Genomic DNA, 14,049 nt, shown 5'->3' on the forward strand with positions numbered 1-14,049 from the left:
CCTGAATGCCAAGCGTCACGTCTGGAGGAAACCTGGCACCATCCCTATGGTGAAGCATGGTGGTGGCAGCATCATGCTGTGAGGATGTTTTTCAGTGACAGAGACTGGGAGACTAGTCAGGATCGAGGGAAAGATGAAGGGAGCAAAGGACAGAGATACCATTAATGAAAACCTGCTCCAGAGCGCTCAGGACCTCAGACTGGGGCAAAGGTTCACCTTCCAACAGGACAACGACCCTAAGCACACAGCCAAGACAATGCAGGAGTGGCTTCGGGACAAGTCTCAATGTCCTTGAGTGGCTCTGCCAGAGCCTTGACTTGAACCCGGTCGAACATCTCTGGAGAGACCTGAAAATGGCTGTGCAGCAATGCTCCCCATCCAACCTGACAGAGTTTGAGAGGATCTGCAGAGAAGAATGGGAGAAACTCCCCAAATACAGGTGTGCCAAGCTTGTAGCATCATACCCAAGAAGACTCGAGGTTGTAATCGCTGCCAAAGGTGTTTCAACAAAGTACTGAGTAAAGGGTCTGAATACTCATGTAAATGTGATATTAGTTTTAATTTTAGCAAAAATTTATGAAAAACACTTTTTACTTTGTCATTATGCGGTATTGTGTGTAGATTGGTGAGAAAAAAAGTAATCCATTTTAGAATAAGTCTGTAACGTAACAAAATGTGGAAATAGTCAACGGGTCTGAACTTTCTGAATGCACTGTACATACATATAAATAGTGGAAAAACTAAATGGCAGTTTCACCTTATCTATAACAGCTCTTGACTGACTATACATCACAACTTCTAGCCTCATCAAAAACAAATGTGATTATTTTAGCTCGAAACCCATGCTGTTTTCGTTGGGAGGGGAACAGATTTCAGGGGCGAGTGTGTGGGCTGATTTCACACCTGCAATTTGTCTGTTTCTGTATCTCTCTTACCCATCCCCTCCTCTCCTTTATCTCACTCTCCCTCTCCTATCCCTCTCCTTTCACTTTCCTGATCTTCTCCCTCGCCCTCCTATCATTCACTCTTTCCTTCCCCCTCCAACTCCAACTCGTCTCCCCTGGTGGAGGGGTTTCCAGGGGAGGCTTGGTGCCAGGCTGAGACGGGGCTCCACTGCCCGGCCGGTCCGCCTCTCTCTTAGATCATTGCAGTAGATGTTGCTGTGTTTGCATTGGGCCCGTTCTCTTAGCAACCGCACAGGCTCTATTTCGTGGAGCTGTGGCACGGTGGTAGGAGCTGGTGCCGTGCACAGTCTGTCTGTCTGGACCTGGCCTTTACGCCCAGTCTCAGACTAATGGGCCATAAACATGGCATTGTGAAACAAACGTATTAGTTATTCTGTTCTATGAATAAAGTAAGAAAGAAAGCACAAGGCATTTGCTTCTCCCAAGTACTTTAGTTTAACCTGTGGCTGCAATTGCGCCATCAGCTATTGGCCCAGTACTGTTATGAAAGTATGTGAGCCATACTGTATCACTCACACAGCCTTCGTGAAGGTACTGTGTTGCCTACCACCAGGGGCGCAACTTTCACTGGGGACGGGGGGGACATGTCCCCCCCACATTCTGAAATTGCATTTTTGTCCCCCCCAGTTTTATCATTGGAATGTGATACAAACCGAGGCAATGGTGAGCTTTAGGACCATGCGGACGCCTCCGAGTGGTCGGGTAGGCTGTTTGAAGTATATTATGTCCCCCCCACTTCTAAAACCAAAGTTGCGCCCCTGCCTACTATACATACTGTACCACTTCATTACAGAAAGAGGATGCACACATCTGAAGAGGTTGAATGAATGATTGGACTTGTTAATTCATATAATTGTATGATCATCACCTTCCCAATCCTCACGTCAGTCAGCCTCCATACAGACCTCGGCCGACGCAGAGGGCGAGTTAGGACTCGCTTCCTGACATTTCACTGCTCCTACTGTTTCCCTGACCCAGCCTGAGGACAGAAACCAACCCACACAGACTGGCTGTCTATAGCAGGGAAAGAAGAAGCCGTACAAGGCTTCACCACAAACCCACAAGCGTCAAATCATCTTTCTGTGAACAGAAACAACACTCAAACTATCCTATGTCTGAACTGTGACTATGGCAGGGAACTTAAAGATGTATGGTTTTTATTGGAAGTTTATAAAAACGAACAGCAACACTGCTTTCCTAGCTGTTAAAGGGTATTTTGGTGTGATATCTCACCATAAGGAGCTCACCGGGGACTCGGCTAACCTCTAAAAACTGTCCAATGAACAGGAGGCACTGTCTCAGTCTATGTTGGTGAAACATCATCGCCCCTGAGAAAGCAGCATCATTTGCATTTTGTTTATTTGCTTTCAAGAACCACAGCCCTTCAAATCAAATTTGTATTTGTTACAGACACGTGTTTAGCAGATGTTATTGCGGGTGTAGCAAAATGCTTGAAGGAGAGATCGAGAGAGGGAAAGCTCTTTATTTTATTGTCCAGTGACCTCATGTCTGTATCAGTCTCTTAAAGACATACTTCGGGATTTTGGCAATAATGCCCTTTATCTACATCCCCAGAGTCAGATGAACTTGTGGATACCAATTCTATGTCTATGTCTCTGTGTCCAGTATGAAGGAAGTTAGAGGCAGTTTTGCGAGCCAATGACTGGTGTTCAATGTGCAAGGCAAGCTAAAACAATGTAATCAAAGGCCTCCAGTTAGGCAGGCTGGGTTTGATCATAGTTTATTGTTCCTATGGCTGACACCCTTATTCACACAAACATTGAACAGTGACTACTTTCACATGGCCTGGCTTCACATTAAGAGTCCTGGCTTCACAATAAGGGCTCCTTTTTAGGGCTTTAACCCTGTAAAGGCACACAAAGACTATAGCTCCTCCTGGCGCCAAGTAGAGGAAAAGGTCAACTCTACAGTAAAGTCTTGTGACGCAGCTAGACAAAGACTTTTACCTGGTCAGGTCATGTGGTCAGGAAAAAACTCCTGGCACTACTGATAACAGATCACACGCATCCTATAAATGAGCTAGCATGTGATTCTACATGTGCTGTTATGGGCATTGTTCTACTGTTATTGTCCAGTTTTCCTCAGTGGGATATATCGTTTTCCACATATATCCAAAGCACTATGCAACAGAACCACAGTCACTATCTGATAAATAACATGACATGATAAAGGACCCAGACCTTGTTTACTAAAAAATTAAACCTATCAAGATTAACATCTGTGATGACAGCAACTAGGGGGCTGTAGTGTGTCTGAATGGATGTGTTGTTTGTTTGGGACATGGGGTCCATCCAGGCCTCATGACGAGAACCTCAGTCATCGGAGGATAGCGGGAGAGCTCTCTCTCTTTCACAGCGGACTGCTCCGCTCCCAACCAACCGCAGGGAACTAAAAATAGCTCCGCCTCTCTTGGAGCCATGGAATCACTCCTCCCCTTCCTCCTCCCCTCACTGCTTGTAATGGATTAGAGAGGACACAACACTGCATAAGCCTACAACACAAATCAGGCAAACAGAATCCTCCACATTGTTGTTCAGGACATTGATAATGAATACATTGGGTAAACTCTGGTTAATGTCAAAAAAGAAAACGGAACACAGACACTGTGGTGTGTAGCCAGATGTCTTTGCCGGGTGCTCGGGTCTGGTCTCAGGTAGGAAGAGATCCCAACACAGCTCACCCATAGCTGAGGCCTACAGTACTGTACACAGCATAGTAGGGGGGGGGGTTTGCCTCTAGTTGCTCAGAAACACCCACAGAGAGACGACAACATGTAAGGCCTGACACCTTTTCACAATGAACACTGAAATAAAGATCACCAGCATGCTCTCCTGGCACCAAATGGGAGAAAATGGACAAAAACAAATGCTTTCCGTTGCGTACCCTAATGAACACAAATTAGCAATACATGGTGGGTTTCACTGGTACTGTACTACTGTCTGTGTATGCAGTATAGAAGTGTGTGTGGGAGATTGAAAACAGATTCAGGAGTTAATGCAGGTTCATACCTTCCCTCTAGATTAGAGATTGTTGTAATCTCCACATTTGTCTTAGATTATACACTTTGATTCACGCTCAATTTCCCCTTTGAAATGTATATTTTTAGATTGTGCGTGTGTGAAAGGGACTCATATACACATGCAGAACCAGATCTTCCCTCCAGGACTGACAAGGGCTGAGGGTTCGGTGGAATTGCAGTGATACCCAGATTGAGATACTGTAGGACTTCTTTGCCATGCAGTCTAGCTGGCAAATATAATGAAGGGTGATCAGATTAGGATTGACTAATTATTATGCTGGATACTGGGGTCTATTCCATGAGGTGAAACGTTTAGAATGTTGCAGAAATATAATGAATAGAGCAGACAGACACGATTTCCTGTTCTACATGACAGGCAACCTCACAGAAGACTTGTGTTACAATAAGGAGCGGTGTTCAAAGAATGCAAATGCTAAACGGCTGTACATAACTTAAACCAACAGTGTACTTTCTTGGGCATTGATGTTGACAGCAATGTCCTATTAAATACAGACGTCAAGGAATTGACTTGAATCAGGTCCGTTTCTTGGTATTTGTAAACAGGCCTTTCTTTAATGAATGGAAAAAACAGCGGGATAATGGGGCTTTAGTCTTCTCAGATAAATGGAAGACGGTTTAAAGGGCCACAAATTTGTTTTTCCATGAAAGAAATCAAATCAAATCAATCCTCTCCACAAAGGCTATAGCTGAACATTGAAAGAGGATATGTTCTTTCTCCAGTCCAGGCATAATGTAATATTATGGTTCATAGTGTGTACTATAGTATAGCAGTAACAATGGTAGCGATGAATGGATGTTAATACTATACGCCTACTATTCAATACTGTGCTGAATAGATTAAGTGATATGAAAGTTATGGTTTGACACAAAGTAAAAATTGTTTTGTGGTATTCTGGGCATTTCTCCACGACACTGGGAAATAGTGCCCCCCCCCACCCCACCTTTAGTCTCATTGTCTTGACATTAAACAACACAGTGTTCCGTTCACAACTAATCACGCTTATATAACAGTATTACTGTACAACTCACACAGAAGGAACTTAGTTCATCTTGCTACATTAAACTATTATTAAAATGTTAGACATTAATCCACTCTAGACCGTTCCTAACAGTACAGAGCCAGACATACATCCTACAGCTCCTGTATCAATCACTATGATTAAATGTTTCAGAATAATTATCCCCATCTCCCCAAGTGCATTACATCACATAGAATCCTTAGAAAGAGTACATGATGAGATAACGTCCTAAAAGAGGAATGGGATGGGCTATCTGGAAATAACCCACGAGTCACTCACTTAATCATTTGAATGATACATTTTCCTAATCACTTAAGGGTTCATGAATTAAACATTAACTAATTACATTTTCATGAACATCAAGGACTTTGACCAGTCCGCATTGAAGTGAGCAAAACATTTACAAACAAGCTTGTCATATTAATGAGTTGAAATATTTATTTTTAAAACTGAAAAAATTAAACAAACCCACATACATAGTTTTTAGTATATCATACAAAGACATTATTTCAATGTTATTTTGAGTACTGTTTGTTTCTCATTGACTACAGTGAGCGGCAGTTTGAAAGGCTGAGTGAGATGGTTGGACTACAGACACAAACCAAAGGGTGAGAGGTTAATAACCAGGAAGTAGTGACGGAAGTACACCGCTAAATCATCATTAAATACCCAGTGTCACAACTTTTTATATTAAACAGCCAAAAGCAGAGCAGAATAATAAAAAAAGCGGCATTAAGACACGCAGGAAGACAAACTCAAAGAGCATCACTCTCAGAGAAAGTTTACTGTGATTAAACCAGATCTGGGTCCAAATAGGAATCTTTTTTTTTAATACTTTTTGAATTGCATTGCATTGTGTTTCATTGAGCCTGACTGGAGTGCCATATGGGTGTGTTTTGAAGCACATTTGGGACTATTTCATTGGTTCCATTGCGCCAGGCAAGCTCAATCAAGCACAGCTAAAGTATTTGAAAGAAAAACAAATACTGGATGAAACCCTACTAATCTAACTCATGGTGTACTCGACAACATACGATGTTCCCATTTCTTTTCATAAAGCCAGATTGAAGAGCACTAGTGACTACTGGCAAGAGAGAAGGAGGAGAATGTATGATTTGTCTCTGTAATGTGGTAGCTCTGCTGTGAAACACTGCGCTCTTGTGACAATGTAACATATTGGACAGGTCCAGGTATACCCTCCCCGTTTCAGTCCGTTTTCTTCCGTTTGGTGCCTAATGAACACGGCCCAGGTGTTATTGCTAGTGTAGACGGATGGTGATGATGGAAGTTGTCAGTTCCCCTGTCTAGGCTTTACAGCTACGTCGTCTGGGGAAGCTGATAAGAACCCAGCAGTGTGGGTGTGTAGGGCTGCATTCCAATTCCCTACATTTCTGCATATTACTTGTTCACTCCACCATATTTCTTACATTCCTTTCAAATCAATGAGGGGGAGTGCCTCGGAGAAGGGTATATGATCAGACATCAGCTTATGGAAGTCCATTTTCCACCCACTTTACAGAGACCAGGAAGCTCAGAGCCACACGGCGTAGCATACCGTTTTGAAAGCGAAAACAAGCGTTTCTTATTGGACAGGATATTGGTTCAGGTAGTATCTTTTCGATTCACTCGGTTTTCTTCCATGTTGTGCCTAATGAACACAACAAGCGGTTCAAAGCAGCCCCAGACCGTCTCACACACACACACCACTTCATCTCTAGCTTAAACTCCAGCAACAGTCCTCTCTGGCTGCTCAGACACGCCACATTCATTCCAACAGAGAGCTCACTGCAGGGCCAGGTCTTTTTTTGTGTATCCTCAGGGTAGCTGGGTGTCTAAACAGTCAACTCTAATAATAATAATAATAATAATAATAATAATAATAACAACAACAAGTCATCATGGTCTTTAAAACAGGAGGCGAAAAGGCATCATCCGTATCCCGGTGGGCGTATAGCTCAGATGGGGTTTGGGTTAGAGAGGTAAAATCTCACAGTGAGAGGAAAGAGAACTGGAGAGGCAGGGAGGGAAGGAAAGGATTCACTCTCCCTCTAACACAGGGTACAAGTTAACAACCCTAGGACTTAGAATAACAACACAGCACAACCGTTTAGTGGGAGAAAAACACGCGCCTGTCTACATGGGTAGACAGGGGGAGGGCAAGGGGTGCGGCCTAAGTGGCAATCAGTCAAGTCTCCCTCTAATGAGGGATTGGCGTTTGTGCAATGCATCCTAGGATGTCTGGTAGTGAAGAACTTGTGCTCGTGGTGGTTCGCGCCACAGTCACACTGGTGGTGCTCCGACTGGGACAAAGGGAACCGTTGGAGAACTGACATAAATACTTGGTAGAAGACAGAGGATCCATCAGCAGGTGTGCTATTCCTCAACAGTCGAGTGGGAGGGGCCAGGCAGGTAGTCAATCCATCCCCCTTTACTTTCCCTCCTCATCACTGTCCAATTAGAAGCCGCTGGGCGCAAGAAGATCATTTTTAAAAAGCACCTTTTTATTTGGCTTTCATAAAAATAAAGGAAGAGAAAGACCGAAGAGTGTATAAATGGGGCAAGAGGCAGAGCGAGAGAGAAGTCAGTCTTGTGGTTGGAGGAGTAGTGGGGAACAGACCTCAACCTGTACCTGTGAGGAGAGTAGAAGGATATTAGACTGGACTTCAACACAACCAATTAAACACATGGTACAAAAAGGCCAAAAAGCAATCACACACACAATCGTTATTTCTGCCATAGTGCCTCTGAGTAATCATGTTGAAACACACATACGCACCTTCGTCCTCCTCCCCCCAGCCCTCGGCCACCCCGGCCAGCTCGTAGTGCTTCTTCCTTAGCTCTCCAAGACGCTCTCGCTCCTTCTGCAGCTTTGTTTCCAGCTCTAGAACCGAAACCTGACAACCCACACAAAAACACGGTTTACTTAGACCCGTAACACACACACACACTCAGCCACCCCACATTTCTCTTACCTGTGAGTCCATTTCCTGCCTCTTGATCTGAGTGAGGGTCATACTGGAGAAATCCATGGTGTCTGAAGCACACAGTCATAGGAGCGAGAGAGAGAGAGAGAGAGAGAGAGAGAGAGAGAGAGAGAGAGAGAGAGAGAGAGAGAGAGAGAGAGAGAGAGAGAGAGAGAGAGAGAGAGAGAGAGAGAGAGAGAGAGAGAGAGAGAGAGAGAGAGAGAAAGAAATTCAGCATTCAGTCACAAAACATTCAGTCACAATACATGTCATGTTGATCTCTCACAGTGTAAATCCATGGGCACACTACTGTTAATCCACTCACCTTTCTCCTCAATCTGGGACTTCCCGGACTTGGTGGAGGCTACAACCCCAGCGGTGGCCTGTGTGACCCCTTTGGATGCCAGCTTCAGGCGGCCCAGGTTGGCATTGTCTTTGTCTGCCTTCACCTGCACAACAGACCAGAGAGTGGCTGGGTTACCAACGGGAATGGGTCATGGGTGTGTCTTAAACACGTGTAGAGATATGGTTGACACACCAAGTGATAAGAGAGATGTAGGTTGGCGTATGTAGATCCGGTTGTGACTGAGTGTCTTACGCACGCACGCACACAGTTTCAGTTACCACATATCACTACACAAGAAGTACCGTCTCACCTTGGATGCGGCCACCAGTTGTGCAGTGCTGGCTGCGATCTCATGCGAACACACCATTAGCTCCTCGTACTTGCCCTTGCCCTGCACCACCAGGTCTGCTGCATCTCTATGGGATACAATACGTAGAGCATTATGGGTACTGTAGTACATCATGCTACCATTACAACGGTTATAGGCTATACAGTAGGGGCTGGAGTTTTTCCTGGTCAGGTCATGTAGTCAGGAAAAACTTCTGGCCTAAATGAGTATATTCCAGAATACTCCGGTGCAGTAATACAAGGTTAAGTTAGAAGAGAAAGGGTGATACTACTTACACCATGACTGTGGCGCCCCAGCCCACGGCTTTGGAGGCTGAGATCAGGCCTTCTGTCCAGCGAGAGTTCTTGACATAGAACTCCTTCATGGATGCTGCCCCCTGGTGGAACAAATATATTATATTGGAATATACACTGAGTGTACAAAACATTAGGAGCACCTGCTCTTTCCATGACAGACTGACCAGGTGAAAGCTATGATCCCTTATTGATATCACCTGTTAAATTCACTTCAATCAGTGTAGATAAAGGGGTGGAGAAAGGTTAAAGAAGGATTGCTAAGCCTTGAGACATGGATTGTGTATGTGTGCCATTCAGAGGGTGAATGGGCAAGAAAAAAGATTGAAGTGCCTTTGAACGGGGTATGGTAGTAGGTGCCAGGTGCACCGGTTTGAATGTGTCAAGAACTGCAACGCTGCTGGGTTTTTCATGCTCAACAGTTTCCTGTGTGTATCAAGAATGGTCCACCACCCAAAGGACATCCAGCCAATTTGACACAACTGTGGGAAGGAGTGAACATGGGCCAGCATCCCTGTGAAACGCTTTCGACACCTTGTAGGGTCCATGCCCCGATGAATTGATGCTGTTCTGAGGGAAAAAGGGGGTGCAACTCAATATTAGCAAGGTGTTCCTAATGTTTTGTACACTCAGTGTATACTGTTACAACAGACAACAAAGTTTGTAAGAACATGTCGATCATGTCTTTCTTGTACAACATGATATCGGCATGTAGCCTTAACCCTGGAGAAAAAAAAACATGAAATCGCGCTTGAGTCATGGAATGCATAGGTCGAACATGTCGACCATATCTTTAGTGTACATAAATGAAGTTTCCCCCTCCATGTCAATGAAGGGGAAGCAGCAGTGATGCAGTAGGAGCACTGTGCAGAAGCTACATAGGCAGCAGAGAGGGCAGCAGCTACATAAAAAAATTAAGACAGTTCATGCGCATAGACCTCCATATCAATAGACACGGCAAGAAAGGGTTCCAGAAAAACCGGAACCGCAGCCACTCCGTATATTATTATATATTATGATGCACATATGATAGGTTTCTGTCTCTCACCCTGCCACTCTCTACAATGTCCCTTTGCAGATCTTTGGAAGACAGCACGAGCACTTTGATGGCCTGCATCAGGTCTGTACAGGAGGCCAGGATCCTATGGGGGGCGATAGAGGACACATTCGTTCAGCAGCTCCACTGTGCAACACATCTTGATCTGAAACGTTTCACTCTTTGGAAAGTTATGTGATTCTCAAAGCCAGGGTCGTGTTCATTAGGGCACGTGATTAAAAAATTAGCGTGTCTTACTGGACATGCCCAGGTAGTCCCTCCCTGTTTCAGTCCGTTTTCTCCCATTCGGTGCCTAATGAACACGACCCAGGAGTGGGAGACTCACCTCTCGTTGACCTCCATCTTAACCCCTGTGTCGACTGCACGCGACTTATTGAGCATGTCCTGTCAATGGGATACAACAGATAGAGGAAATTAGACACCTTTTGGTTGGTACTACTGTAAAATGAAACCAGAGGATTCTTTTCACACACACACACATTTCTGTTTTTGTCTAGGTCCTCCTTGGTGATGACACACACACGCACACACACGTTGAGCTGGTTACCTCTATCCTGGCGGCTGCTGACTCCACGGCGGCCGATGTGGCAGCCATTTCCTGCTCCACCAGATCTCCCAGCTCCCCCTGCTGCAGCTCCAGACCCCGAGGGCGCAGTTTCTACAGACCAGAGAGAGGGAGAGAAGAATGAGAGCGAGAGAGATACGAGAAAAAAGAGAGACATGGCATTGGACTTGTTGTTTTGGTGGTGCCCCTAGATGCTGTCAGTTTGACATTTCCCCAAAATGTTTTTAAAGATATGGGGAGGGGGTGCTGACCTGTGCCCAAGGTCAACTTCTACCAGAAGCAGTGTTGTGACTTGGCCTCCATGGGTCACATACTTTGTTGAAAGGATAAGAGGCACTGAGACTCATCTTATCATGATGACATCCCCTGGTTTAAATGTGCACAAAATGGGCATTATGAAGAAGTTGAGGTTCTCAGAATGATTGCAGGGTGTGGACTTTCGGTAAATTTAGTAGACCTACAGTGCCTTCGGAAAGTATTCAGACCCCTTTACTTTTTCCACATTTTGTTAGGTTACAGCCTTACTCTAAAATTGATTAAATAGTTTTTTTCCCTCATCAATCTACACACAATACCTCATAATGACAAAGCAAAAACAGGTTAACAAATTTTAGCACATTTATAAAAAACTGAAATAACATTTACATAAGTATTCAGACCCTTTACTCAGTACTTTGTTGAAGCACTCAGTACTTTGTTGAAGCACCTTTGGCAGCGATTACAGCCTCGAGTCTTCTTGGGTATGCCGCTACAAGCTTGGAACACCTGTATTTGGGGAGGTTCTCCCATTTGTCTCTGCAGATCCTCTCAAGCTCTGTCAGGTTGGAGTGGGAGCGTTGCTGCACAGCTATTTTCAGGTCTCTCCAAAGATGTTTGATTGGGTTCAAGTCCGGGCTCTGGCTGGGCCACTCAAGGATATTCAGAGACTTGTCCCGAAGCCACTCTTGCGTTGTCTTGGCTGTGTGTTTAGGGTCAATGTCCTGTTGGAAGGTGAACCTTCGCCCCAATCTGAGGTCCTGAGCGCTCTGGAGCAGGTTTTCATCAAGGATCTCTCTGTACTTTGCTCCGTTCATCTTTGCCTTGATCCTGACTAGTCTCCCAGTCCCTGCCGCTGAAAAACATCCCCACAGCATGATGCTGCCACCACCATGCTTCACCGTAGGGATGGTGCCATGTTTCCTCCAGACGTGATGCTTAGCATTCAGGCCAAAGAGTTCAATCTTGGTTTCATCAGACCAGAGAATCTTGTTACTCATGGTCTGAGAGTCTTTAGGTGCCTTGTGGCAAACTCCAAGCGGGCTGTCATGTGCCTTTTACTGAGGAGTGGCTTCCGTCTGGTCACTCTATCATAAAAGGTCTGATTGGTGGAGTGCTGCAGAGATGGTTGTCCTTCTGGAAGGTTCTCCCATCTCCACAGAGGAACTCTGGAGCTCTGTCAGAGTGACCATCGGGTTCTTGGTCACCTCCCTGACCCACACAAATACCAAATTAGGCCTACCTAATTTCATTATGTCAATTGTGAATGATAATTCTTCACGTTTTACGGGTGAAACGTCCAAGCTGCATCTGCATGCCAACCATTTGATCTCAATCAGTTTCATGGGAATATGCATTTAGATCTTCTTGAATGATGTAAGTAACTACTGTTTGAGCAAATTTTTGAGCAGATGGTGTTAACATACACTATATATACAAAAGTATGTTGACACCCCCTTCAAATTAGTGGATTCGGCTATTTCATGTATAAAATCGAGCACACAGCCATGCAATCTCCATAGACACACATTGGCAGAAGAATGGCCTTACTGAAAAGCTCAGTGACTTTCAACGTGGCACCGTCATAGGATGCCACATTTCCAACAAGTCAGTTCGTCAAATTGATGCCCTGCTAGAGCTGCCCCGGTCATCTGTAAGTGCTGTTATTGTGAAGTGGAAACATCTAGGAGCAACAATGGCTCAGCCGCGAAGCGGTAGGCCACACAAGCTCACAGAACGGGACCGTCGAGTGCTGAAGCGCATAGCACGTAAAAAATTGTCTGTCCTCATTTGCAACACTCACTACCGAGTTCCAAACTGCTTCTGGAAGCAACATCGGCACAAGAACTGTTCGTTGGGAGCTTCATGAAATGGGTTTCCATGGCCGAGCAGCTGCACACAAGCCTAAGATCACCATGCGCAAAGCCAAGTGTCGGCTGGAGTGGTGTAAAGCTCGCCACCATTGGACTCTGGAGCAGTGGAAACACGTTCTCTGGAGTAATGAATCACTCTTCACCATCTGGCAGTCCGACGGATGAATCTGGGTTTGGCAGATGCCAGGAGAACGCTACCTGCCCCAATGCATAGTGCCAACTGTAAAGTTTGGTGGAGGAGGAATAATGGTCTGGGGCTGTTTTTCATGGTTCGGGCTAGGCCCCTTAGTTCCAGTTAAGGGAAATCTTAATGCTACAGCATACAATGACATTCTAGACGATTCTGTGCTTCCAACTTTGTGGCAACAGTTTGGGGAAGGCCCTTTCCTGTTTCTGCATGACAATGCCCCTGTGCACAAAGTGAGGTCCGTACAGAAATGGTTTGTCAAGATCAGTGTGGAAGAACTTGACTGGCCTGCACAGAGCTCACTAATGCTCGTGGCTGAATGGAAGCAAGTCCCCACAGCAATGTTCCAACATCTAGTGGAAAGCCTTCCCAGAAGAGTGGAGACTGTTATAGCAGCAAAGGGGAGACCAACTCCATATTAATGCCCATGATTTTGAAATGATATGTTCGACGACCAGGTGTCCACATACTTTTGGTCATGTAGTGTACCTGTATTTTGTTTCAATTAACACGACCATTCAGCACAATCATCCTAAAATCTCATAAGAAATTACATGTTGTTTTTGGTCTAACACTAACATTAAACTATGCTATTAAATTCGGTCTGTTGTATAGAATACTAATTAATCATTAAGTGATCTTGCCGAGACATTGATTCAGCTTTGATCTAAACTTTATTAAACAACCACAATTCTGAGTAGTGGGGGCGTGTCGCTCCGGTGCGGTATGACAGCACTAGACCCCTGGACCTAATATTTTCTGCAACTGTGGAACTCAATGACACCTTCCCTTAACCCAACCCCCCCTCCTCCTTTTAACTCGCTAGTAATTGTGTAATAATCTAATGTTTTCATGAAATAAAATTACTGTAATTTGCACCTAAACTGTACTATGTACTCATATTTACTCTTAAGAATAAAGCTGCAACAATAACAACAAAACTTGTATGACCATAAAGACTGGACTGACCTCTGCGGTGGCCAGGATGCCATCCAGTGCTGCCCTCAGTGTGGCGCTGTCTGCCGTAGCCAGGCTTTCCTGCTCCTTCATCTGACCCAGCAGGGTCAGGGCCTCGGCCCCACACGCCTTCACACTGTCTGACAACGCTGTGTGGG

General features: G+C 45.0%; 1 protein-coding gene across 4 annotated transcripts in view; it reads right to left on the bottom strand.

Moving 5' to 3' along the window:
• Window positions 1–5,463: 5,463 nt before the first annotated feature.
• The window catches only part of LOC121564486 (huntingtin-interacting protein 1), a 42,332-nt gene continuing 33,746 nt past the window's right edge, over window positions 5,464–14,049 (bottom strand). For all 4 annotated transcript variants that reach the window (XM_041875793.2, XM_041875787.2, XM_041875795.2 and 1 more), the window contains 10 exons: window positions 13,904–14,040; window positions 10,601–10,711; window positions 10,379–10,437; window positions 10,045–10,138; window positions 8,979–9,079; window positions 8,665–8,770; window positions 8,334–8,457; window positions 8,018–8,079; window positions 7,822–7,939; window positions 5,464–7,674 (listed from right to left, as the gene is read on the bottom strand). In XM_041875793.2, the coding sequence (XP_041731727.1) occupies window positions 7,664–7,674; window positions 7,822–7,939; window positions 8,018–8,079; window positions 8,334–8,457; window positions 8,665–8,770; window positions 8,979–9,079; window positions 10,045–10,138; window positions 10,379–10,437; window positions 10,601–10,711; window positions 13,904–14,040 (923 nt within the window). In that variant the 3' untranslated portion in view covers window positions 5,464–7,663. The remainder of the gene's footprint in view (window positions 7,675–7,821; window positions 7,940–8,017; window positions 8,080–8,333; window positions 8,458–8,664; window positions 8,771–8,978; window positions 9,080–10,044; window positions 10,139–10,378; window positions 10,438–10,600; window positions 10,712–13,903; window positions 14,041–14,049) is intronic.

The sequence above is a fragment of the Coregonus clupeaformis genome, chromosome 5, assembly GCF_020615455.1.
Source record: "Coregonus clupeaformis isolate EN_2021a chromosome 5, ASM2061545v1, whole genome shotgun sequence".
Lineage (NCBI taxonomy): Eukaryota > Metazoa > Chordata > Actinopteri > Salmoniformes > Salmonidae > Coregonus > Coregonus clupeaformis.